Source organism: Sceloporus undulatus, unplaced genomic scaffold (genome assembly GCF_019175285.1).
Source record: "Sceloporus undulatus isolate JIND9_A2432 ecotype Alabama unplaced genomic scaffold, SceUnd_v1.1 scaffold_14, whole genome shotgun sequence".
NCBI lineage: Eukaryota > Metazoa > Chordata > Lepidosauria > Squamata > Phrynosomatidae > Sceloporus > Sceloporus undulatus.
The window spans coordinates 2,404,641-2,431,817 of NW_024802936.1; the positions used below are offsets into that span (position 1 = coordinate 2,404,641).

General features: G+C 40.6%; 1 protein-coding gene across 2 annotated transcripts in view; it reads right to left on the bottom strand.

Annotated features, from left to right (window-relative positions):
• Positions 1–27,177, bottom strand: part of LOC121917293 (myomesin-1-like) — a 105,389-nt gene that overhangs the window by 65,247 nt on the left and 12,965 nt on the right. For both annotated transcript variants that reach the window (XM_042443111.1, XM_042443110.1), the window contains exons 3-5: positions 14,451–14,573; positions 6,122–6,335; positions 4,412–4,569 (exon numbers count right to left, since the gene is read on the bottom strand). In XM_042443111.1, coding sequence (XP_042299045.1) covers positions 4,412–4,569; positions 6,122–6,335; positions 14,451–14,573 — 495 coding nt within the window. The remainder of the gene's footprint in view (positions 1–4,411; positions 4,570–6,121; positions 6,336–14,450; positions 14,574–27,177) is intronic.

Sequence of the window (27,177 nt, forward strand, 5' to 3'; positions counted from 1 at the left end):
TTTAAGGTATAGTAGGCGATTACACAAGACAGGACCTACTCAGTAATGGCACCTAGATAATGGGAAATTTTTCCCCAGGAGGACTGATCTGACTTCCTTAATTATGTTAAGCAGCATTAAACTCTCTCCTTTTGTTCAGACTTTGGAGAAACTGGTCAGCTGATATTTTTTCTCATTAACGTTTATGGCCCGCAGATACTGCTGTTATGCTACAATTAGGCTAGTTTTCATTTAACATATTTTACAGTATTTTGATTTATTTCAGTTATAGATCATATGATGGAGATACAAACATCTATACATGTGAAATAAATTTTGAATATTGCACACAACAGATCCATTTTCTTACTTTTGATATACTGATTTTTCCTGCAACAAGAAATAGTGACAGCTGAAATTGTTACATTAAAGCATGTCATTTTTCCATTTGATAAAAAACAAAACAAAAAAAGAGAATGAAAAAGAAGTAATGTATTAGTGGCACAATCCATTTTGATAAACAATGAAGTGACACCATGTGGACTGTATCCAAATGTATTTTTTGCTCTTCCAGAACAAGTCATAACTAACATTGCTTCTTATATATCAGTCTTCAGCATCTGTTTTGAAGAATGAAAAGCAGCATACCCACACAAAGGTGCATGTGTTAAAAAATAAACGGTGCTAAACTGAATTCCAAAGCCAAGAGTTGGAGCTGTTAGCAGATTCTGTACTATTTAGCATTTGCACTGAATTAACAGTTACAGTATGGGCATAAAACAGCGAAGGAGGTGAGGAGAAAAAAAGCACTTCACTTTTTAAACAGCAATTTTGGATCTTCCACATGCTGATGTGTGCCCTCTTCCTTGGAGGGAGCAAGGAACAGTTCAGAGACAGTAACACTGAGACTACCCTCCTCATCTTTTCCCTCTGCATCATATAGTGAAGTATATCCATGGTCTATTTAATAAAGCTTGTAGGGACGCCATGATGAACCCAGTGAAGCATGCTTGCATGAGACCAACCTCTGAGCTGCCTATGGCCCCTAGCCATATTTGTCAAGCCCCTCAAGCACCCAGGTGAGGAAAATGAATATTTGGATTTAACATACAAATAAATATATGTTCATATATAGATATGTGTGTGTGTGTGGGGGGGTATATATGAAGCAAGTAGAAATAAAATTAAGAGTTTAGGCTTTAGATAGGCCCCATATAAAAGACAGGAATGGTTTTTAAAATACACACCACATACACATATCCGCTATAAAGAGTGTTTGGACCTCAGGCCCCAGATAAGAAGATGGTTACCTTTTAAATTCTTCAACCCTTGCAAAACATCTTTTAATAATGTGCCAAGAATACAGACTCAATGTTTTTTGTTTTTTTTAGTTTAAGATAAAGGAATAGCTAGCACTGAAGTTGTAACAATTTGGGGTGTACAAGCTTCAAAGCAACACACATTCTTTTCAGCTGACAGACAAGGCCAACAAGATAAATAAAGAGGTGGGAGTTTTGGAGGACAAATCACAAGCTTAGGCTATAGTTAACTGCAATAGATTTCACTTTTTCTAAAAGGTAAACTAGAGTTCAAGAGATTTTCTCTTCTGAGCATGCCTAATGAGGTTTATGAATATTAGTAACATACCCATGAATCTATAATAACTAATTTAAATGGACATGCATTGTATGAAGTAGTATGAAGAAGGTGTGGAAAATACATATGTAATGGGAGTTTCTAAAAGTTTGTATATCAGCTTATGAAAATTGAGATAAACTGCAACAGAAAATGCCTTATAAATATTGTGTAAAACTTGGGACAGATAAGACTACTTGCCTGAGACACCCCTTTTTGCAAGACTGTAGCTAATAAATTGGAAATGTGCTGCTTCATTTGTTTTGTCCTGATTAATTTGATTAGGTACTTTGGTACTTAGAAATCTATACTATACCTCACACCATGACACCAGGGACCCCTTCAATTCCTTTATGCTAATTTTGCAGATTATTTTAACTCCCCAAATCACTCCAAACACCCAAGAATTACCTGTAATTGCAGCAATTTGTTTGTCTTAACCCCCATCTTTCCAAACCCTGAAATGATAGCCAAAAATTGCTCCCAAAGAACTGATGTGATGTCACTTTTGGCTTTTTAAAAAAACTCCCCGACTTTAAAAAAGTGCTGGCTGAGTGAGTCTTCAACCCGAGGTGCATCTGAGCAGTGGCATCCCGGCTAGATAGGCACCGATTTAGGTATGATAACATCCGGGGACATCCTGAATCCTGAATTCAAGCCGGAAGAGGTAAGATGGCTTACTTGTTAATGGCATAAGCTTCCTAGATTTCAGTATTTAGTGCTGACTGAAACAAATTCTCTGCTATTTTGCTTTGAAGAGGATGTTTTGACTTATCACACACACTTTTGTTGCCGTTCTGGGCATGGGCAGGGGACACGCATGGCCAAGTGAAAATGGAGTTTATCACATGCTAAACTCTTGGTAAAAAAGCAGCTCCTTTTTGGTCCTCTACAGACTGGCCTAAAAGGCTGGTCTGGGGGCGGAGTTGGGGCATCGTGTCCAGATGATGCACACCCCGACTCCACCCCTGGGCACCATGATGCTGCGTGCCGCTCCACATGGTGCATGGCATCATGGTGCTTCTGGCACTGCATCCATATGACGCAGCACTGAAGGAGAGCCATATAGCTGCTCTGCCACAGCTATGGCGCCCTTTGCGCGGCGCAAAAAGGCACCACTTTTTTTTCAGCTTCTTTTCGTGCCCTGCAAAAGCTAGATTGGGACTGCAGTGTGCGGTTGCTGCAGCCCCAATCCGGCACACAAAGGAGCGGCTGCAGGCCGTCTCTTAGGGGCAGTCTGTAGAGCTCCTTTGCACCCTCAAAAAGGCAGCATAGCCACAGCGGCCTGGCTATATGGTGCTCGTTTGGCATTGCATCATGTGGCACCATGATGCCACACGCCATGTGGAGCGGTGCATGGCATCATGGCACCCTGGGGGTGGAGTCGGGGCATGTGTCATCTGGACGTGACACCCTAACTCTGCCCCAAGTCTGGCCTTCCAGGCTGGTGCGAACAAGGTCTATGTTATCTCTAATACTCTTTATTCCTTTGCCTCTTTGTGTTAAGGTTCAGAAGGAAAGCAATTATTTGGTCTAAATCTAAGGAACCTGTTAAATTAACACAGGCGTAAATTCCACTTATTCAGTAGTCTACTCTAGGATTTAGGCCTTTGTGACCAGAAATAAAAAGTCCCAGAAATAAAAGACCATTTAATCTGATATGCAAAAGTCCAGGAGGGGCAAGTCATTTGCTAATCTGGGACTGTAAGGCTCTCACTATAATGATGTGCTAACACTTTGTGCATATGTTCATGGTGTCAAATAACTTAGAGCTTCTATATCTCCACTTCCCCCCCCCCCCGTGATATTTAGTGATGCTAATAAAGGATTAATTTCACAATATAATACAATAATTTATTTGAAAGAGCCCACAGAAGCTTTTGCATTTACAGTATTTATCACTTCTCCATGCTCACACAAGTGCTGTTTCATTGGAGCATGTGAATGACACTTGCTTAACAAGGGATGAATGAAGGCTGTCAGATCAGGTCCATTGTATTTCATATCCCAGAGCAAAACACCTGTTCAGAGCCCAACCTTCATTCTTTCCAATGGTATCTAACTGCATACAGTGTAAATTTATGCCTGTTTAGTTGAAAGTAAGGCTCAGTAAGTGCAATGTTCCCAAGAAAACATGCTTAGAATTGCTGGCTAAATAGCCAATAGAATCCCAATGTTCAGTAAATTATTATATTTGGAATCTCTGCTTATGTCTTTCTACATTTATATAGCATTTATATTTGATTTAATTTAATGTAACATCAGTTTGCACATGTAAAGCATGTAATTTATATACCTTTCTCCATTAAGACACATTAGGAAGGCATTTTGATTCCTTTTTAGATTTTATGTTGCAAGTTATCCTTGAATTTTTTTAAAATGTGTATACGCAAAGAGATGGAAGATGACTCCATATGTATACTGCAACTCCCATACTTGGATTGTATTGAATACCATTGTCTTTTCCACATGAATTTACAGACCCTTCAAAGAATATATATATATATATATATTCAAGCCCTTTTCACAATGTAGCAAGAATAAAAACCAGATGCAGATTATCACATATGTGCTTGTCCTGAAATTCAAAATGACAAATAAAATAAACATGTTTAGCAGTGTGAATGGTTTCATACACAAACAAAGATAATGATTAACAGACAGAATAACTTTTCTGGGCATCAATTTGATTATCTCTTTCAGTAAAATATACAACTAGCTTCATTTTTATTTTCCCTATTTTAAAATGCACATATATAATCAACAATTTATAATGTTGAGAAAGAAGTGGGCCTACCATGTAAGACGAGGTTCTGGCCAGCCAGTCACAGTGCAGTGAAATTTGACATTCTGTTTTTCCCAAATAGTGTGTGAACGAGGCTTAATAATAAATTCTGGAGCATGTAGCAGGCTATCTTCATTCAGTTTTCTGTGAAATTCCTCTGTCTCTCTTAACTGGAAGGCAAGGATTTACTCTTAAAATTTATCATCTAGACACACTGTAGTTTCATGATAGAGAAGATAGATTCTTTTGTCTAGGGCAATATATATTCACAATGACAAACATACACATGTGTAGGAATGCATTCTTTCATCAGTGCTTGTTTGGTCAATCTGTGTGAGATCAAAACATGTGGGGAGAGGGTATGACTCTGACATTGTCATGTCCTAGATTTTTTTTTACTTAAAAAAAAATCAAACAGTACTCTTATGTTCAAACACTGCAGATATTTGTATCCATCACATTTTAACTACTAAAAGTGAAGTGTTCATATGGAAGTAATTATGCAATCCAAGTGATCTCCCTGTTTGCCAGTCCCATACATTACCATAGCAATATAGGTACAGGACTACATGGAAGCAGAGGTTTGGGTAGGCAATAGTATGACAATTGAGATGCATCAATTTAGCCACATACAAAAAAGGCGGCTGGGGGGGGGGGGTTAAATCAAAGTGTTCTGGTCATTTTTATGTCACATGATAAACACTGCTTAAAATGGGATGCAGTAGAATTTCATCCCATTCCTCTTCAGAGTGCATAAAAGCAAGCTACTTAAAAAGATCTAATTTGAAACAAAATTACTGTATATATTTGACTATGAGTTGACTTCAGTCGAGGGCAGGTTTTGGGGTCAAAATTATGGATTTTGATATGACCTGTGGATAAATTGAGGGTAGACCTTAGGGACATGTGTTTAGGCGTATATAACAAAGGATCTAAAGGATGAAGTAAAGTAAAACAATGCCAAATAAATTACAAAATTCCAGCAGGTTACAACTGTTTGTGCTCACATTAATGGCTGGATGGAGGAAAGGGGTATCATATTTACATTGAGCGGTGGATAAGTTGACTCAGGTTTTTTGGGTTAATTTTTTTGACTAACATTTCTAGACTTATGCATGAGTATATACAATATGCTGTTTTTATTTTTCTCCCACTCCAGCCTTGAGCCTGGACTTAATTGTGACAAAGAATGACAGAGATTCATCCATTCATTTGATGAAGTCTGTTCTAGGGCACAAAATGTATTCCTTCAGAACAGTGTGCTAATTTTTTTAATGCCACAGGGCTCACTCATTGTTTTATGACAATGAATATAGCCAGTGTATACAAAATGACAGATATACATAATGATAAAGAAAAGAACTGTTTGTGGTATGTTTCAATGTAAGTGTTCGTATGATGAATGCTGAGATTTTAACATTCCTTGGAGTCCTCTAAATCTGTTAAATTACAGTATTTCCTACAGAAATCATTCTGTTATATATTTAAATATCAGAATTTAAGGAACTATGGTCATAATCTAGCTCTAGCCATACAGAAGCACTTTTCTGTCCTACTGATCTCAGCAAACAAATTAAGAACATGCTTCATTTTTGCTGCCTCTGAAATCATAAAAGTGCTTAAGTACAGAAGCATCATGTCCCGTTGTTGGCAGTACTTTTACCCCTCTTTCCCTCCCAAAAAAGAGCCATCATCACTACATAGATGAACGTGATTTAATACCGTTTTCTTTAGAGACATTCGTTCAGCTGTCTCTCGGATTGCTATTTTTCTTGACTTCTTCTCATGTGTTTCTTCTTCTACAGAAGATGACTTTTCCTTATGGACTGAAGTAATTCCTTCTCCAGTTGCCATAAGGTTCCTTCTGGCAACATATGCAGCACTTTCCTTAATTCTTTCTTCTTCAGTGTCTGTAATCCCACTAACATAGGTTTGTCTGCAACCATAAGAATAAAAAAATAATAATCACACATTGGATAGATACTTTTGTAACATAAAAACATGTTAAATCACTTACTATTTAACGTTAGTTTAAATTTCAGATATACAACCCCTTAATGTCATTTTAATCTGAAACAGAGAAAGGCAAATACAGGAAAGCAACAGGAGGTCTTCAACTAATCAAAGTTGTGCACTGGTTGGATCCTAATTTAGGTCTTTTTTGCAGTGGACTTATGTAGTGCAATAGAGGTTTGATAGCAACAGCAAAGAGTGGGGCTTTTTGTATGAGGTTACTGCTGTTCCATCTTCCTCCTGTAATTCCAGGGTTATTTCTCAAAACAAAATTCCCTTTTCTTTTTCCTGGTACAAAACAAAATCTAATTTGTGTGCATCCTCATTAGGACTCTGGTAGTTCCAGATGGCTGTGTCCTTGCTATGTGGTGATGTGGCTCTGAAAGTAATGCCACACTTTATTTCCTGTTGGGAATATGGGAGTAAGTATGCCTATCATGGATGTGCCCTTAAGTTGTCTCTGACTTATGGCAACCCTATCCTAGGGTTTTCTTGGCAAGATTTATTCAGAGGTAGTTTACCATTGCCTTCTTCTTAGGCAGAGAGTGACTTGCCCACAATCACACAGTGAGGTTCCTATGGCTGAACTGTTTGCAACCGGGATGCAGCTGCCTAGTGGAATCGGCAGCAAATTACGAGTGATAATACCTGCCTGCATCCTGCAACCTAACTGTATTGCGTTACGGAGCAGTCAGGTTATTTATCCATGCAATAATCTCCTTAGTCATAGCACTTTTGTTATAATTACAGTAGAGCAAGATACTGAACAACTATGTACAATTCTATATTAATTTCTACTATAGTACTGTATATCCGTTATCAGTATAATTCTTGGCATGAAAATTAAATAACATAGGACTTTATCACCAGACCTCTGTTCTTGCTGTGATCACATTAATGAAGGAAGAGGATATATACCAGTTTGAGAGTACTCCCTAACACATGTCTCTTGGTTAGCATGACCAGGGTCGGGGTGTTCCTGGTCCTGCACATTCTCTTCCACCTTTGTCCTTAACCCCGACTCTCTGCCCTATGCCCTACTCAGCATGACTTTCATGTGTGTGTTTTAATGCAATTCTGGAGTTGTGCTAATTGATTTAGCCAAAAAACAAAACAAAACAAAACAAAAATAGCTGTTCTGGAATAGTGAAGGAGAGGGGGACAGGGAATGGAGAAGACACTGGCACCATATGACCACACAATCCTGGAACTGCAACAAGATAATTTACAACACCTGTGAGCTAACACTATCCCTGAGTGATTGGGAGCTTATTGACAGGTTTTCCTCATCAATTGCAAGGCATAGGCTATCCATGATTGGAAGACAAGACAGCAATGAGTGGGAGGTATCATCACGTGATAGGCATTGCCAAAGGCGCTATTGTTGAACTTTTATGGTGATTTAAAAGCTGCATGTGATAAAGTCCTTAGTCATATTCATTGAGATCCCAGAGTCATATGATGTGCCTGAACCTATGAACTCCTCTAAACTAGGACCACCAATGAAGCTAAATAAACAACTGTGGTGGAAAATCACAGAGTTTTGTGTGATACACCTTTCATCTTGCTCACTGTGAAGCTACAGTAAAACAGGAAGGTTGTGATTAAAGACCCTGGCATCTGCTGATAAGAAGAAAATGGAAGAATAACATAGAAAGACCCTCATCAGGAAAAAAATGTCTCTGCTAAGTAATTTGTCAAATGTTTTGATAAAAGGAATATGTTGGTAATGGGAATAAAATATTCTTACTTGATAGACCCATGAATGGTGCAGCCATGAAAATGATATATATGTGACATAAATATTATTTTGTATAGTGACACAAAATGGCATTTTGTGGTGTGAGAAGATGCTTATAAGTTCAAAGAACATATAGTGAGAAGGAATCTGCTAACTGCAGAGCATACCTAAGTGTTGGGTACAGCAGGTGAGTTTCAAAGAAATTTGAATGGGACTGTACTAAGGTAAAAGGTAAATGCAATAGCTGGGGAAAATACCTTTGCTGAATCTACTGTAGTCCCACTATGATGATCCTACATCTGACTGAACTTCCCTTGTAATTTGATTCTAATTCTTCAGCTAAGGGATCTACTGATGTTTTAAAACTTAGGATCCAGAATTATTTCTGAATGTGGAATTTCTTAAAATGCAATTGTCACTTTCAAGTTAAATAAAAACATAATACGCACCAACTAGAGTCTTGAGTTTCAAGTCAAATGAAGAATATTTTTCAGCAAAGAAAATGTGAGGGTGAACATCATTACTGATCAAATCTGGATGTTTTCCAGGATACAAACACATTACTTCAGCTTATTTATGGGAATTCGAGACCAATACAGCCCAGCCTCCTTCCTAAAATGTCATGCTATTTTGACAAATGGTGGCAGCAGCCATATCTCTTATGCAACTACATAGCTTCTATCTCCCTAATGATTCTGGGATTACATTACAAAAATGATAACAAGCTCAGACTGGTTGAAACATTGTTAAATAAAGAAGAGGTGTAAAAAAATAAAAGATATTTGCCTATTAGTGAAACTCCACAGATGTGTCCATCAAAACACAGACGCTCTAGTGGGGCTGCTGCTTATTTGAGAAGATACTTTGTCACATATTCTATTCTGCTGCCTATGTATGAGATTACCTTTTTTGCTTGTTACTTCTGCAATATCAGCATTACCAATCCCATGCTTGTCAATGTACGACAAGTGTATTTTACGTCAGATCATTACTACTAGTATAATTATATATGTGCTATAACCAGTATTATCATATATGTATGATAACATAACCATCCAATGCAAAATTAATATCATACTAGTTATATATCTATTTCAGTTTTGACTAAAACTCCCTGTCCATGTAATCATCATGCAAATGATTTGATTTTGTACTCATTCTGCATCCTGTTCTGTATCTGATAGAGTCTGACTCATGTCCATGATGATTTCTATAGCATTGGTATCATGTATACAATACATGATAGCCAATGAGGCATAGTGGTGTGAGTGTTGGACTATGACTCTGGAGACCAGGGTTTGATTCCCAGCTACCCCATGAAACCCACTGGGTGACCTTGGGCAAGTCACATTCCTCAGCCTCTGGGGAAAGCAATGGAAAACCTCCTCTGAACACCAGAAGTAAAAAATGTCTTGAAGTCACACAAACAACATACAATATACAAATATTTATCATCATGATTTTAATATATATAATCATAATCAAAGTATTAATTTCCTTAATACTTTGTTCATATTTATATTTTTATTGTGGAAATCAATGTTTAGCACTACATGCTACAGCACTTGAGTCCAATGGGATTTTGTCCCAAGCAAGTGTGCATATAGGACTGAAACATAAAAGGGGGTGATTTAGCTGAGTGAATTCAGTCAGACCATTCCTAATTTAGCTCTTCAACTTCATATAAGTCTGAACCCAACTCGGTCTGTTGGCTTGCAGCCAGGACAGTGAGCAGCAAATATTTCAGCTCTCTAGATAGCCTTTTGATGTGTGTGTTTTTTAAATAAAATACACCCTCTCTCTGGCAAATCAGCTGCCAGCAGAAAGATGCAAGCTGACTGTGTAGAAATAGTTGAGGCATGATTTATAAGTTGCACACTGCATGTATGTCTGGACTATTATCTTTCAGAGAATAAATAGCTGTGACATAGCCATTCTGACACAAAAGATGGATGTCATGCCAACACACTTGTAGAAACATATGACAATGGCTTGAATAAGCTTTTCAGCACTCTAAAAAATACTGACAGAGAATATTCATTATAGCAGAGTCTTCTCAAAGGGTCGGGGAGTTGCTTTTGCCCTTTTACTCCTTCATAACACCCTGGTGCCAAAAATACAAGACTAGTGGAGTCTAAAGACAGTGGACTTATGCATATTTGACCATAAGGATATATGTGAACCAGTTGTTTCAACAATGTATATGCCCTAAGGATCAAAAGGATATTGACTTTTTATAGCATTCCACACTTTATAGAATATTGTAACTTTGCAGCTTCTGCCTTAAATGTGCCTGTGTATAGATTTTTTTAAAAAAGGAAACAACAGTAGATTTTTTTTCTCTCTCTCTCAAGGAAACACTTGTTAGTCTCATTATTACAATAGGGCCTGAACAAGTTAATTTTTTAAAGGCATGTTCATTGGTCTTGACTCTTGTAGTATCTAAATTAGGGGTGGGAATCATGTAGCCTACAGACAGCATGTGGCCCAAGGAGGACAGTGTGGCTCCTAGAAGCTTCACTACTCCCCACGTTTTGATCAAACCCTCCTCGTATTTTTAATTGGGAAAAAAACTCAGAATAACTAAATGCAACACTTTAAAATGCTGTTTTGGTGGGACTTCCACTCCAAAACAGCAAGGATCGCACTTAAAATTCAAGCATCATGTCCACATTATCAGGCTCCACAAACTGAAATTGATCCCAAGAAATCTGAGCAGACTAAACACTGGACCCTTCTCCAGCCTCTACAGTAGCTGTCACATCAAGTTCTGAGCAAAAATGTATAATTTTCTATTCTAAGTGCCTAGCAAAATTATAACAGGCAGTAACTGCGTGTTACGGTCTTGATCTCTGACAACCTCATTTTGGTCCCTTACCACTTGGAATAATTCTGCTGGACAGCATTTCAAGGAGAAAAGCATAACACTTTGAGTTTCCATATAATTTAATAAAATCAGGATGAATTGGTTCTCAGAATATTCTCAGTTAATATCCCCTAGGTATATTTTAGGAAGCAAAACAAAATATTTAAAGTATTTTAAAGGAACTGTTTGTACATTGACCTTCCCTGAAGGTTTAGGTACCAGTCTCAATGGAAATATCTGTTTCCAAGCAACGTCACTGCTGTTCGAGTATCATGTTAAGTCAAGCTTCATTATAACTTCAGCATGTAGGCAAGCTAATATATGGATTCTACCAGAGCACATGACTACTTGCAAACTTCAGATATACAATCCTCAGCTTTCTAGCAGAGATTCTTGCAGCATTCTTACAAAAACTGAAGCCTGATCATAGTTGGCTAAATGAACCATTTATCCATTGTCAAAGAAAGACAAAATAGGGCAGAAATAAGCATAAAATTTGCCAATATTTAAAGATGCAAATTTGGAAAATGTACTTTTCATCACACTGGGACAGACTATGTTCAAGTACTAACTACTGTCTGCTATCCAGGTGTTGATTGGCTGGTTGTCTGCTTGGTTTCCTGCCCAGGCATTAATTGCTGATGGCCAACATCAAAGCCCCAACTTATCCCTGTTAAGCTCTTTCATATTTAAACAAGACTTGGACTGAACAGCCTTTGACACCTTTTCAAACAGAAGACCCTCCTGGGATGCACATTCACCCAATGCATAGCATGAAATGCTAACTTCCTTCTACACCAGAGCAAACCTCCAGGGGACATGTTACAGAAGACCTGTCCATGAAGGCTGAGATTATAGCAGGATGGAAGTAAATCAAGAATAAATACTATTGCCATTGCATGTTCTCAAGTCTACTCCAACTTATGGTGACACAATAATAGGGTTTTCTTTGCAAGATTTATTTCGAAGAGGTAGGTTGTTGCCTTCTTCTGAAACTAAGAGAGTGTTACTTGCCCAGTGTCACCCAGTGGGTCTCCATGCTTGAGCAGGGATTGAAACCCTGGCCTTCTGTAACCCACTCAAACCACTATATCATCCTGGCCATCAAGAACAATTACTAAATATTAAACATCTAAAAATAAATACCTTTCACATAATACAAGAGTTACATTCTGTTTCCCTTGGTATTGTTACAGTGCAGATATTTACTACTGGTTTACTTAAACTCACCACTAATATTGGATGTACAGTATTCGCAAATGGGTGATTTTTAGATTAACTTAAAAAGTACCAGCTTTGAAATAATTTCTGAGCAGGAAAGACAGTCTGTGGTTTGATGCTAGTTCTACTAAGGTCAGTAGGTCTTGATCCAAAATAAGAATATTTTCTTGAATTGCATTTGTTTCTTGATCTATTTTGCTTTTCCCCCAGAGATGAAACTCAAGGTAGCTTACAAAATAACAAAACAAGTAAAACCAAAAACAAAACATATAGAAAAGAACTTACATAAAGTTATTTTAAAAATGTAATTAAACTCCCTATCAAATTCAAATATTTAAAACATGTGCAATAAAAAGCAAGAGGCAAAATGAAAAATATTGAATAGAATTGCAGTCTTGCAAGCCTGTCCTGTGGTCTAGCTCTGCCAGCTGCCATTACAGCAAGAGCAAATGCCGCTGCAATGCACTTGGATATTTATGCTTCGATGGCAGCAAAAATGAAAAAAGAACAGTAAGTGTTTCAAAAGACAGCCACATTGGTATGCTGGTCTGTGTTTTGGACAATGACTCTGGAGACTAAGGTGTGAATCTCTATTTAATCGCAGAAATCCACTGGGTGGCCTTTGGCAAGTCACATTCTCTCAGCTTCAGAGGAAGGTAAAAGCAAACCACCTCTAAACAAATCCAATGAAAGGGATGAAGAAAACCCCATGACATATTTGCTTTAGGGTCACCCCTAAGTTGTAAACAACTTGAAAGCATACAACAATCACAAAACTGCAATAGAAACAAATGCTTAAATAGTAAAAATTGTCCATAAAATCCTTGGCAAATCCACTAATTTAGATGACACTTTGGGAGAAAGATGGAATATAAATCAGACAAATAAATAAGAAATAATATTCACTGACAATGCTTCCACATAAGCCATTCACTTAAGTACCAAACAATATGTGGTGAAAGGAAGCACATTGTGTTATATTATACCTTGAAAGGTCATATGCAGATTGCTAGCACATTGATAAAGGTGTCATTGTGACAACTGCTTTTATTACTCAAGCCCATTTTGCTTCGACCAGCCTCCCTTCTTCCATGCTTCATTTTGCCCAGACACTCTTAGCTGTTACTCATTGGACTACATGCCAGCAACTCCCAGTTATTTCTGCAGCAGATCTTATTATTAGCATCCAGTCTAGCATTTTAGGCTGTATCTGCACTGCAGAAATAATCCAGGTTGCCACCACTTTAATTGGCATGGCTCAATGCTATGGAATCTTGGGATTTGTAGTTTGTTGTGGCATCAGAGGTGTCTGACTGAGAAGGCTAAAATTCTCACAAAACTACAATTCCCAGCATTTCATAGCATTGAGTTGTGACAATTAAAATGGTGTCAAACTGGATTATTTCTGCAGTGTATATGCATCCTTGGAGAAGTTGATGAAGTTGCATGATTACAACAGAGAAAAAGCAAGGCAGTTTAGTTTGTTTTTTATTTGCCTTTTGTGTGAAATGCTCAGTTTGCATGTGTTTGCACAATGAACAATTATAGCACTACAGTATTATTCAACTTTAATTGCTAGAGCTGCATCCTATCGAATCCAGGAATTTGAAGCTTGGTGAGAATTCTAAATATCTCATTCAACTCCAAATACCAGGATTGCATGGGATGGCCATTAAAGTGGTGTGAAAATGCTATATTTGTATATTGTGAAAGAGGTGTTAGATTGAGTTTTGCTGCACAAAGATTTCTTCAGGTCACATATGCATGCTATGTATTTTGTTTTGGGACAAGCTTTGTTTTTGTAGGCAGTATGCAAGATGCTTAAACTATCAAAGGAAAAAAATGTGAAACCATCTCTGTAAATGTCTAAAGAGCAGTATCATAAGAACACATCATTCTTATCTTTCCAGTGTTTTTCTGCTAGTCATATGAGCTCCCATCCTATATGTATATGTATTTACTGGAAAGTTAAGCCTCACTGAGGATAGTTGAATTTATTTCTGAATAAGCACTGCCAGTATTCAATTTCCTTGTCCCCTTCCATGCCCAACTGTTTGCATGTAGTAGAAGTAATGTTGTAAGGAGCTTTGCTTTGTTGTTCATTCTAGCAGTAAAGCCATTACAGGCTAAAGGGACATACTGTCATATTTATTTCTTCTTCTCCTTCAGCCCTCACGGAACAAACATAAAATTGGAAAAAAGAAACATACCTTCCTGTGAATACAGGTACTACATAGTCCACAGCGGTATTTTCTTTCTCCTCCAACAACCAACTTTGCTTAGCTCGCTTTGCTTTGGGACTCAGCTTTAGAGAATGGTCTTCTATCATTTTTCTAGAAGAGGGAAAGGTCGTATCATCATCATCACCATCATCATCACCCATTTATATCCTGCCTATGATTGGGACTCAAAGTGGATTACAGAATATCAAAATAAAAGATGAAAAACTTACAAAAAGATCAGCAAAATATATATGTTATTGTAAAAAAACAACAACTATAGAAGTAAAACCATTTGAAAATGTGTTAAAAGACAGGCTACAAAAAACAAAACAAAAATAAATAATTAAAAGCCCATTGCAGTCAGTTCCTAAAAACTGATTGGAATCGGATATTTTTGCTTGGGGGAACTGAGAGAGCCATCTTTGCCTCCTTAGGGAGGGAGTTTCAAAGTTCAGGAGCAACCATTGAGTAGGTGCCTCTCCCTTGTACCCACCAAACATGCCTGCTGGAATTTTGTAAGTTCTTTGGCCTTGCTTTCCTTGGCTGCATTAAGTAAGAACTTTATCGCACCCGTTTTTGTCTCCATTACAGGTACGGAAAGAGGACGCTCGTGTGCACGACCTGCCAAAAGTGGATTTTACCACATGCCAAAGCGTCCTCCAAAAGGCCCCGTTCTGTCCCCCAGCGCCAAGCCAACCCCATTCAGTGCTGACAGGCGCTATTTTGCCTGATCAGAAGACTTCTGACCAGAACATTTCACGCACTTTAGCACTGAACAGGGACGGCTTGGCGCCAGGGGACGGAACAGGGCCTTTTGGAGGACGCTTTGGCGTGCGGTAAAATCTGGTTTTGGCAGGCTGCACACACACACAAGCATCCTCTTTCTGTACCCGTAGCGGAGACAAAAATGGGTGCAATAAAATTCTAAATTAATGTAAAATTCTTCATTATATGTCCCTAGGTTTTACCCTTGACTTATCCACAGATCGTATAAAAATCCAAAATTTTGGCCCCAAAACCTGCCCTTGACTTATACATGAGGTCAACATAGTTGAGTCAAGTATTTCTCTTTCACTCAGGTGGCAAATCTATGAGTGAACACAGTGATAGGGTGTCAGGCAGAGGGAGCAAGCTGCTCAGGCAGCAGATGCTGAAGGGCAGCAAGGCATTTCCTTGGCTGTTCCTTCTGAGCCCCCTGACCATTAATCTGTTGAAAGACAGAAACATTTGTCATGTGATCTGCCCTACTGCCCTGAGATGTGGTGATCAGCCCTATTCTATTGAAGCACTGAACTTATCAATGACTTGGATGACAGAATTGGGGGCATACTTATCAAATTTGCAGATGACACCAAAATAGGAGGAGTAGCTAATACCCCAATAAGCATGCCCGTCCCAATTCACCACACAAGTTGTTTGTGGACTGAAGGGCAGGCAAGGAACCTCCTGAGTTGGCCCTTGGCATCTGTGCCCCTTCAGAGAGGCTTGCACATTGTTTTCACAGATCCCTAGGAAACCAGCCAGTCAACTGCTGCAGTGGGCAGGCTCTTCTGATGGCAGCCATTGGGACACTTAGGCTTCTCTGTGGCCAAATCTGGAGATATAAATAACACCTCTGACGTGCTTCTGGAATTCAGCTGGAGTTTGCCTTCACATTCACCCTCCCTAAAATATGGGCATGTGCATGGTTTTGCTGTGCTTTGTCACTTTATATTCCTTATGATTTGTTTGCTTGTTTTTATCACAACTCTGATGGTGCTGCATGGGCCTGTTTGGCAATCCCCCTAAGGGACTTTGAGAGTGTAGGCTAATAAAGTCAGGCCTAGTTCAGGGGCTACTGGACACCTCATTCCTATGGGTCAAGGATACCACACAGTGGCCTAAAGCCAAATAGCTCACACAGTTGGTACTCCATGTTTCCTCCTCAGTGTGGGGGCAAGATGGGAGATACCCACTGGACAGCAGATGCACTGCCTCATATCTGGATCTGCAGCCCCATGCTGGGCCAAGACTCTATTGTGATTATGATTATGACTATTGTTGTGCCTATAATATACAAAGAACATCACAGAATAAAATAAAGAGACAACCCTACCAATTCTGTATAATCTAATTTTCAAAAAAAAAAAAATATGGGAAGGAAAGAGATTTAAAACCAGTACAATACCACTCTGAAAGAATCTAACCAAATACAAACATAAAAATCAAAGCAATATAATACAAAAACAAGCTAACAAATATATATAACCCAAATATACAAAATTATGAAAATAGATTAACCTAATTACAGAACCTGTAATGTCCAGATTTTCTGCATAGCATTTTACTAAAATGATAAAAACTGCAAGTACTAATATCAGGCAACTAGACTGATCAGAGATAATGCCAAACGTCAAAAATTATCTCCATGTGGAAAATATTACTAAGCATAAACAGGATTAACTAGAAATGTCTGTGTCAGTCCCCGAATCTAGGAAGCCTACCTGACAACGAGATGCAGACTATGTTTGACTCAGAAAACACACACATAATTTGGCATAAAGGTTATGGAGCTGTTCTCCTTGAAACCAGAGAGCAAAGAAAGGGCGATAGGTCATACTCTGGGGAGATCCTGTTCCACATACCAGATAAAAAGCCCTGGTTACAACATATATCTCTAGCTCCAGCTAAAGGGTAAGGTTCTGAAATCTCCTCTTGAGACTCTAGAAACCTTTCTGCCTATATAGAACATTTAGTAGTAACCTTGAGGATACAATGTGCTATGAACATATTGTTGTTTTTTAAATCCTTGAGAAGTGTAGCTGTGTTATCTGTTGGGGAAAAAACAAACAAAGAAAAAAGAAGGTAATAGCATTTAAAAAATTACTAAACAAATTTATTATACCACTAGTAGAAGAACATAGATTCTCAAAAGAAACTTCTGAATCCCCATCCCTACCTTTGAGACTAGCAGCTTCAACTCTAGATAAGGTGAGCGAAAGCTCTGGTATACTTTTGTTTACAATGTCATCTGATAGTGAACAACTGAACCACTTTGAAATCTCAACAAAGCTGAAGAATTACATTATCTCCTCCATCTCACCCCTATACCACTGGCTCATGCCATTAAAGAGCAGGGCAACCTATGAGAGGCCCCTGAATGCTAAAGTCTTGGGAGATTTCAGAATTAAAATCCTGATACCAATTAGCAACCTCTTTTTTTTAAAAGGACACTATCTCAGTATTTATCTCTGTCATGGATTTGTTAATGAACCTGGTTAGTACAAATTACCATGCAGCTTCATATTCTTCAATGGCATGTATTTAATGACATGATTTAAAAAAAATCACCAATGTTTTGATAGACTGATAACTCCTGCTGCTCATTGATGTGTAATGAAAAAGCATGTAAGTCAGTGGTGCTGCTCATTCATGTATCTTTGAGAACCCCTACAAAGGCAAAGTCTGGCATATTATTTTGTACTGGAGAAATTTAGGAGATGGGTTTCATAAAGATGGAGTATATCAGAAAACATAGGACTGGCTCTAGACTAGGGTGTTTATCACATTAGTTGGTTGTTTTGGGTCATTCCACCTGGAAAACTACTTTTCCCATACTCAGAAGGGTAGCAAATGGCAATGTTCTGTTTTCTACCATCATTGCATTTGCAAGCAAATGGCATTAGTTCCTGTGCTTTCTTTCTAACATTTAAAATATGACAATACCATTTACACCACCCTGTTTGCTCCTACTCTTACCCTATGATAGGCTTTTTATAAAAAAAGGTCAGGAAGCTGCATTGTACAATTGCAAGGTTAAATAGTGATGCAATAATAATAATAATAATAATAATAATAAGAGGTTTTTATTTATATACCGCCCAATCACTGGGAATCCGAGCGGTTTACAATAGAGGGGATAACAGACAGTTCCCTGCCCACAGGCTTACAATCTAAAAGACACGACACAAAAGGAGAAGGGAATGGTGAGGGGGGGAAGGAATCAGGTCCAGCATTCTTCTCTCCCTCTGAGGCCTGGACCAAGGCAGATGGACCGGAGGGAGGGCTCTTCTTCTTCAGGCTAGCCCCTGATGGAACTGGGCCAGCCTACTCTCTCCCTCAGAGGCCGAAAGATGACAGTTAGGGAGGGAGGAGCCTCTTTCTTCAGGCTAGCCCCTGATGGTACTGGGCCAGCCTTCTCTCTCCCTCAGAGGCCGAAAGATGACAGTTAGGGAGGGAGGAGCCTCCGTCTTCAGGCCAGCCCCTGATGGTACTGGGCCAGCCTACTCTCTCCCTCAGAGGCCGAAAGATGACAGTTAGGGAGGGAGGAGCCTCCGTCTTCAGGCTAGCCCCTGATGGAACTGGGCCAGCCTACTCTCTCCCTCAGAGGCCGAAAGATGACAGTTAGGGAGGGAGGAGCCTCTTTCTTCAGGCTAGCCCCTGATGGTACTGGGCCAGCCTTGCATTGCATGTTCTCAAGTCACTCCAACTTATGGTGACACAATAATAGGGTTTTCTTTGCAAGATTTATTTCGAAGAGGAGGTTGTTGCCTTCTCGGAACTAAGAGATGTTTACGTGCCCAGTGTCACCCAGTGGGTCTCCATGCTTGAGCAGGGATTGAAACCCCTGCCTTCTGTAACCCACTCAAACACACATACATCACCTGGCCATCAAGAACAATTACTAAATTATAAACATCTAAAAAAAATACCTTTCACATAATACAAGTTACATTCTGTTTCCTTGGTATTGTTACAGTGCAGATATTTACTACTGGTTTACTTAAACTCACCACTATATTGGATGTACAGTATTCGCAAATGGGTGATTTTGAGATAACTTAAAAAGTACCAGCTTGAAATAATTTCTGAGCAGGAAAGAGTTGGTTATGCTAGTTCTACTAAGGTCAGGAGGGTCTTGATCCAAAATAAGAATATTTTCTTGAATTGCATTTGTTTCTTGATCATTTTGCTTTTCCCCAGAGATGAAACTCAAGGGACTTACAAAATAACAAAACAAGTAAAACCAAAACAAAACATATAGAAAAGAACTTACATAAAGTTATTTAAAAGTAATTAAACTCCCTCAAATTCAAATATTTAAAACATGTGCAATAAAAAGCAAGAGGCAAAATGAAAAAATGGAAGAGATTGCACTGCAAGCCGTCCTGTGGTCTAGCTCTGCCAGCTGCCATTACAGCAAGAGCAAATGCCGCTGCAATGCACTTGATATTTATGCTTCGATGGCAGCAAAAAGGAAAAAAGAACAGTAATGTTTCAAAGACACACATTGGTATGCTGGTCTGTGTTTGGACAATGACTCGGAGAAGGTGTGAATCTCTATTTAATCGCAGAAATCCACTGGGTGGCCTTTGGCAAGTCACATTCTCTCACTTAGAGGAAGGTAAAAGCAAACCACCTCTAAACAATCCAATGAAAGAGGATGAAGAAACCCCATGACATTGTGCGTTAGGGTCACCCCTAAGTTGTAAACAACTGAAAGCATACAACATCACAAAACTGCAATAGAAACAAATGCTTAAATAGTAAAAATTGTCCTAAAATCCTGGCAAATCCACTAATTTAGATGACACTTTGGGAGAAAGTGGAATAAAATCAACAAATAAATAAGAAATAATATTCACTGACAATGCTTCCACATAAGCCATCACTAAGTACCAACAATATGTGGTGAAAGGAAGCACATTGTGTTTATATACCTTGAAAGGTCATATGGCAGATGCAGCACATGATAAAGGTGTCATTGTGACAACTTTTTATTACTCAAGCCCATTTTGCTTCGACCAGCCTCCCTTCTTCCATGCTTCATTTTGCCCAGACACCTTAGCTGTATCATTGGACGACAGCAGCAACTCCCAGTTATTTCTGCAGCAGATCTTATTATTAGCATCCAGTCTAGCATTTTAGGCTGTATCACTGCAGAAATAATCCAGGTTGCCACCACTTTAATGGCATGGCTCAATGCTATGGAATCTTGGGATTTGTAGTTGGTTGTGGCATCAGAGGGTCTGACGAGAAGGCTAAAATTCTCACAAAACTACAATTCCCAGCATTTCATAGCATTGAGTTGTGACAATTAAAATGGTCAAACTGGATTATTTCTGCAGTGAAATGCATCCTGGAGAAGTTGATGAAGTTGCATGATTAACAACAGAGAAAAAGCAAGGCAGTTTAGTTTGTTTTTTATTGCCTTTTGTGTGAAATGCTCAGTTTGCATGTGTTTGCACATGAACAATTACTACATATTATCAACTTTAATTGCTAGAGCTGCATCCTATCGAAGCCAGGAATTTGAAGCTTGGTGAGAATTCTAAATATCTCATTCAACTCCAAATACCAGTATTGCATGGGATGGCCATTAAATGGTGTGAAAAGGCTATAATTGTATATTGTGAAAGAGGTGTTAGATTGAGTTTTGCTGCACAAAGATTTTCAGGTCACATATGCATGCTATGTATTTGTTTTTGGGACAAGCTTTGTTTTTTGTAGGCAGTATGCAAGATGCTAAACTCAAAGGAAAAAAATGTGAAACCATCTCTGTAAATGTCTAAAGAGCATATCATAAGAACACATCATTCTTATCTTTCCAGTGTTTTTCTGCTAGCATATGAGCTCCATCCTATAGTAATGTATTACTGGAAAGTTAAGCCTCACTGAGGATAGTGAATTTATTTCTGAATAAGCACGCCAGTATTCAATTTCCTGTCCCCTTCCATGCCCAACTGTTTGTGTAGTAGAAGTAATGTGGTAAGGAGCTTTGCTTTGTTGTTCATTCTAGCAGTAAAGCCATTACAGGCTAAGGGACATACTTCATATTTATTCTTCTCTCCTTCAGCCCTCACGGAAAACATAAAATTGGAAAAAAGAAACATACCTCCTGTGAATACAGGTAACTACATAGTCCACAGCAGTATTTTCTTCTCCTCCAACAACCAACTTTGCTTAGCTCGCTTTGCTTTGGGACTCAGCTTAGAGAATGGTCTCTATCATTTTCTAGAAGAGGGAAAGGTCGTATCATCATCATCACCATCACATCACCCATTTAATCCTGCCTATGGCCATTATCAGAGAGTCTTGAAGGGAGGACTTCAGCATGGGCGGTTCGAATTAAGTTATTTCGCCTCCATACGATCATACCTGGGAGCCCCACGAATTGGGCCGGAATCAAATGGCCAATCCGGCATTCGCGCGAGTGTATCAGGCAGAATGTCTAGTCACACCGGGCGCTCAACGAGGATTGGGCGGATTGTATCGGCGCCTCGCACTGCTCAGTGGTGCCCGATGGGTTGCACCTTAAAACGCTTTCCGGGGTGAACGGGCGAGGTCCCGTCATGACCGCCCGGTAAAACAGGGCGGAGAGCAGCTCATGCACCAATTAAACAATCGCGATACAACGTGCATTACTTTTCCCTCTCGACATTCTGCTGGTTTAATGTTACCATGACTTCCTTGCAACAACTTAGCAAAGCCGGTTCTACGTGTGTGTGGTGTGGGTTTGGACGTGTGTGAGATGGCGGGAATAAAGAGAGGCAGCTTCCCACGGCGGCCCAAACCGCGGCTTTTTTTTCTTTTGCCGCATGAGAGGTGCGCAGCGACGCAGCTACAGCGCTAAGCGCGGCGGCCCCTTCTGCCCAGGGCTTGGGAGCCAGCCTGGGCTGCCATCCCGGGCAGGGAACAGGTGCGGGGGCCTAATCGCAGCGATCGCCGCCGTTCCAACGGCCTCCCTTCCTCCCCGCTTGAGAGGCCGCCTAGATGGCTCCCAAGCGGGAGGCGCGGCGGAGGCTGCTGGACCGCGGATTCCAGCGGCCCCCGCGCCTCTTCCCTGCCTTGGGATGGCAAGCCTAGGCTGGCTCCAAGCCGGGGCGGAGGAGGGGAAGGAGCTGCTGGAAACCGCCGATTCCAGCGGCCCCCCGTGCCTCTTCCCTGTGGGATGCGCCCGGCTGGCTCCCAAGCCCTGGGCAGAAGGGAGCCGCCGGCTCGCCGCTTGCCTGTCGCTGCGCCGCTGCGACACTCATGCGGCAAAAGAAAAACACGCGCGTTTTGGGCCGCCCCCCCCCCGCCCCTGGAACTGGCCCGAGCAGACCCACGGAAGTAAACTTGGAAATCTGGGGGGTCTTCGATGGGCATTCAGGACTGGGTAGTCACAAACCAGGGACCCATTCGCCCTGAGATCGAAACCAGAGCCCCAATCCAAGGATATCGCCAATCCCGCTATAGCGCACCTGGCCAACACGCTCCAACAAGAGGATCCAGTACGCATCAGTTCGGCATCTCGCGCAGTCAGTGCGTGGATTGGGCCATTCGCTGGTTATGGTCGTATTGAGCGAAATACCGTTACTTCGAACCGCCCAGTGCTGCCGTCCCCCCCGTTCAAGACTCATCTGATAAGCATAGATTGGGACTCAAGTGGATACAGAATATCAAAATAAAAGATGAAAAAACTTACAAAAAGATCAGCAAAATATTATTGTTATTGTAAAAAAACAAACAACTATAGAAGTAAAACCATTTGGACAAAGGTGTTAAAAGACAGGCTACAAAAACAAAACAAACAAAAATATTAAAAGCCCATTGCAGTCAGTTTCCTAAAAACTGATTGGAATCGGATATTTTTGCTTGGGGGAACTGAGAGGCTCTCTTTGCCTCCTTAGGGAGGGAGTTCAAAGTTCAGGAGCAACCATTGAGTAGGTGCCTCCCCTTGTACCCACCAAACATGCCTGCTGGAATTTTGTAAGTTCTTTGGCCTTGCTTTCCTTGGCTGCATTAAGTAAGAACTTTATCGCACCCGTTTTTGTCTCCATTACAGGTACGGAAAGGGACGCTCGTGTGCACGACCTGCCAAAAGTGGCTTTTACCACATGCCAAAGCGTCCTCCACAAGGCCCCGTTCTGTCCCCCAGCGCCAAGCAACCCCATTCAGTGGCTCAGGCGCTATTTTGCCTGATCAGAAGACTTCTGACCAGAACATTTCACGCACTTTAGCACTGAACAGGGACGGCTTGGCGCCGAAGGGACGAACAGGGCCTTTTGGAGGACGCTTTGGCGTGCGGTAAATCGGTTTTGGCAGGCTGCACACACACACAAGCACCTCTTTCTGTACCCGTAGCGGAGACAAAAATGGGTGCAATAAAATTCTAAATTAATGTAAAATTCTTCATTATATGTCCCTAGGTTTTACCCTTGACTTACCACAGATCGTATAAAAATCCAAAATTTTGGCCCAAACCTGCCTTGACTTATACATGAGGTCAACAGAGTTGAGCAAGTATTCTCTTCACTCAGGTGGCAAATCTATGAGTGAACACAGTGAGAGGGTGTCAGGCAGAGGGAGCAAGCTGCTCAGGCAGCAGAGCTGAAGGGCAGCAAGGCATTCCTTGGCTGTTCCTTCTGAGCCCCCTGACCATTAATCTGTTGAAAGACAGAAACATTTGCATGTGATCTGCCCTACGGCCCGGAGATGTGGTGATCAGCCCTATATCTATGGAAGCACTGAACTTATCAATGACTTGGATGACAGAATTGGGGGCATACTTATCAAATTTGCAGATGACACCAAAAATAAGGAGGGAGTAGCTAATACCCCAAAAAGCATGCCCGTCCCAATTCACCACACAGTTTTTGTGATGAAGGGCAGGTCAAGGAACCTCCTGCAGTTGGCCTTGGCATCTGTGCCCCTTCGAGAGGCTTTGCACATGGTTTTCACAGATCCCTAGGAAACCAGCAGTCAACTGCTGCAGTGGGCCCAGGCTCTTTGATGGCAGCCATTGGGACACTTAGGCTTCTCTGTGGCCAAATCTGGAGATATAAATAACACCTCTGACGTGCTTCTGGAACTCAGCTGGAGTTTGCCTTCACATTCACCTCCCTAAAAATAGGGCATGTGCATGGTTTTGCTGGTGCTTTGTCACTTTATATTCCTTATGATTTGTTGCTTGTTTTTATCACAACTCTGATGGTGCCTGCATGGGCCTGTTTGGCAACCCCCTAAGGGACTTTGAGAGTGGTAGGCTAATAAAGTCAGGCCTAGTTCAGGGGCTACTGGACAGACTCCATTCTATGGGTCAGGGATACCACACAGTGGCCTAAAGCCAAATAGCTCACACAGTTGGTACTCCATGTTTCCTCCTCAGTGTGGGGGCAAGATGGGAGATACCCACTGGACAGCAGATGCACTGCCTCATATCTGGATCTGCAGCCCCATGCTGGGCCAAGACTCTATGTGATTATGATTATGACTATTGTTGTGCCTATAATATACAAAGAACTACAGGAAAAATAAAGAGACAACCCTACCAATTCTGTATAATTCTAATTTTCAAAAAAAAAATATGGGAAGGAAGGAGATTTAAACAGTACAATACCCTCTGAAAGAATCTAACCAAATACAAACATAAACATCAAAGCCATATAATACAAAACAAGCTAACAAATATATATAACCCAAATATACAAACATTATGAAAAATAGATTAACCTAATTACAGAACCTGTAATGTCCAAATTTTCTGCATAGCATTTTACTGAAAAAGCAGAAAAACTGCAAGTACTAATATCAGCAACTAGACTGATCAGAGATAATGCCAAACGTCAAAACTTATCTCCATGTGGAAAATTATTACTAAGCATAAAACAGGATTAACTCGAAATTCTGTGTCAGTCCCCGAATCTAGGAAGCCTACCTGACAACGAGATGCAGACTATGTTTGACTCAGAAAACAACACATAATTTGGCATAATAAGGTTATGGGAGCTTGTTTCTCCTTGAAACCAGAGAGCAAAGAAAGGGCGATAGGTCATACTCTGGGGAGATCCTGTTCCACAACCAGATTAAAACGTCCCTGGTTACAACATATATCTCTAGCTCCAGCTAAAGGGTAAGTGTCTGAGAATCTCCTCTTGAGACTCTAGAAACTCTCCTGCCTATATAGAACATTAGTAGTAACCTTAGGAGAATACAATGTGCTATGAACATATTGTGTTTTTTTAAATCCTTGAGAAGTGTAGCTGTGTTACTGTTGGGGAAAAAAACAAACAAAGAAAAAAGAAGGTAATAGCATTTAAAAAATTACTAACAAATTTATTATACCACTAGTAGAAGAACGTAGATCCTCAAAAGAAACTTCTGAATCCCCATCCTACCTTTGAGGACTAGCAGCTTCAACTCTAGATAATGTGAGCGAAAGCTCTGGTATACTTTTGTTTTACAATGTCATCTGATAGTGAACAACTGAACCACTTTGAAATCTCACCACAAGCTGAGAGAATTACATTATCTCCTCCATCTCACCCCTATACCACTGGCTCATGCCATTAAAGAGCAGGGCAACCTATGAGAGGCCCCTGAATGCTAAAGTCTTGGGAGATTTTCAGATTAACAATCCTGATACCAATTAGCAACCTCTTTTTTTAAAAGGACACTATCTCAGTATTTATCTCTGTCATGGATTTGTTAATGAACCTGGTTAGTACAAATTACCATGCAGCTTCATATTCTTCAATGGCATGTATTTAATGACATGATTTTAAAAAAATCACCATGTTTGATGACTGAAATCCTGCGCTCATGATGTGTAATGAAAAGCATGTAAGTCAGTGGTTGCTGCTGCATTCATGTATCTTTGAGAACCCCTACAAGGCAAAGTCTGGCATATTATTTTGTACTGGAGAAATTAGGAGATTGGGTTTCCTAAAGATGGAGTATATCAGAAAACATGGACTGGCTCTAGACTAGGGTGGTTTATCACATTAGTTGGTTGTTTGGGTCATTCCGCCTGGAAAACTACTTTTCCCATACTCCGAGGGTAGCAAATGGCAAGTTCTGTTTTCACCATCATTGCATTTGCAAGCAAATGGCATTAGTTCCTGTGCTTTCTTTCTAACATTTAACAATGGACAATACCATTTACACCACCCTGTTTGCTCCTACTCTTCTACCATGATAGGCTTTTTATAAAAAACAGGTCAGGAAGCGGCATTGTACAATTGCAAGGTGTACATAGGTGATGCAATAATAAGAATACTAATAATATATAATAAAATAAGAGGTTTTATTTTATACCCAATCACTGGGACATCCGCGCGGTTTACAATCAGAGGGGATAACAGACAGTTCCCTGCCCACAGGCCTTACAATCTAAAAGACACGACACAAACGAGAAGGGAATGGTGAGGGGGGGCAGGGACTCAGGTCCAGCATTCTTCTCTCCCTCTGAGGCCTGGACCAAGGCAGATGCCCGGAGGGAGGGCTCTTCTTCTTCAGCTAGCCCCGATGGACTGGGCCAGCCTACTCTCTCCCTGCAGAGGCCGAAAGATGACAGTTAGGGAGGGAGGAGCCTCGTCTTCAGGCAGCCCCTCCTGATTGGTACTGGGCCAGCCTACTCTCTCCCTCAGAGGCCGAAAGATGACGTTCGGGGAGGGAGGAGCCTCCGTCTTCAGGCCAGCCCCTGATGGGACTGGGCCGGCCTACTCTCCTCCCAACAGAGGCCGAAAGATGGCAGTTAGGGAGGGAGGAGCCTCGTTTCAGGCCAGCCCCTGATGGAACTGGGCCAGCCTACTCTCCCCTCAGAGGCCAAAGTGACAGTTGGAGGGAGGAGCCTCCGTCTTCAGCCAGCCCTGATGGTACTGGGCCAGCCTACTCTCTCCCTCAGAGGCCGAAAGCATGACAGTTAGGGAGGGAGGATCCTCCGTCTTCAGGCCAGCCCCTGGATGGTACTGGG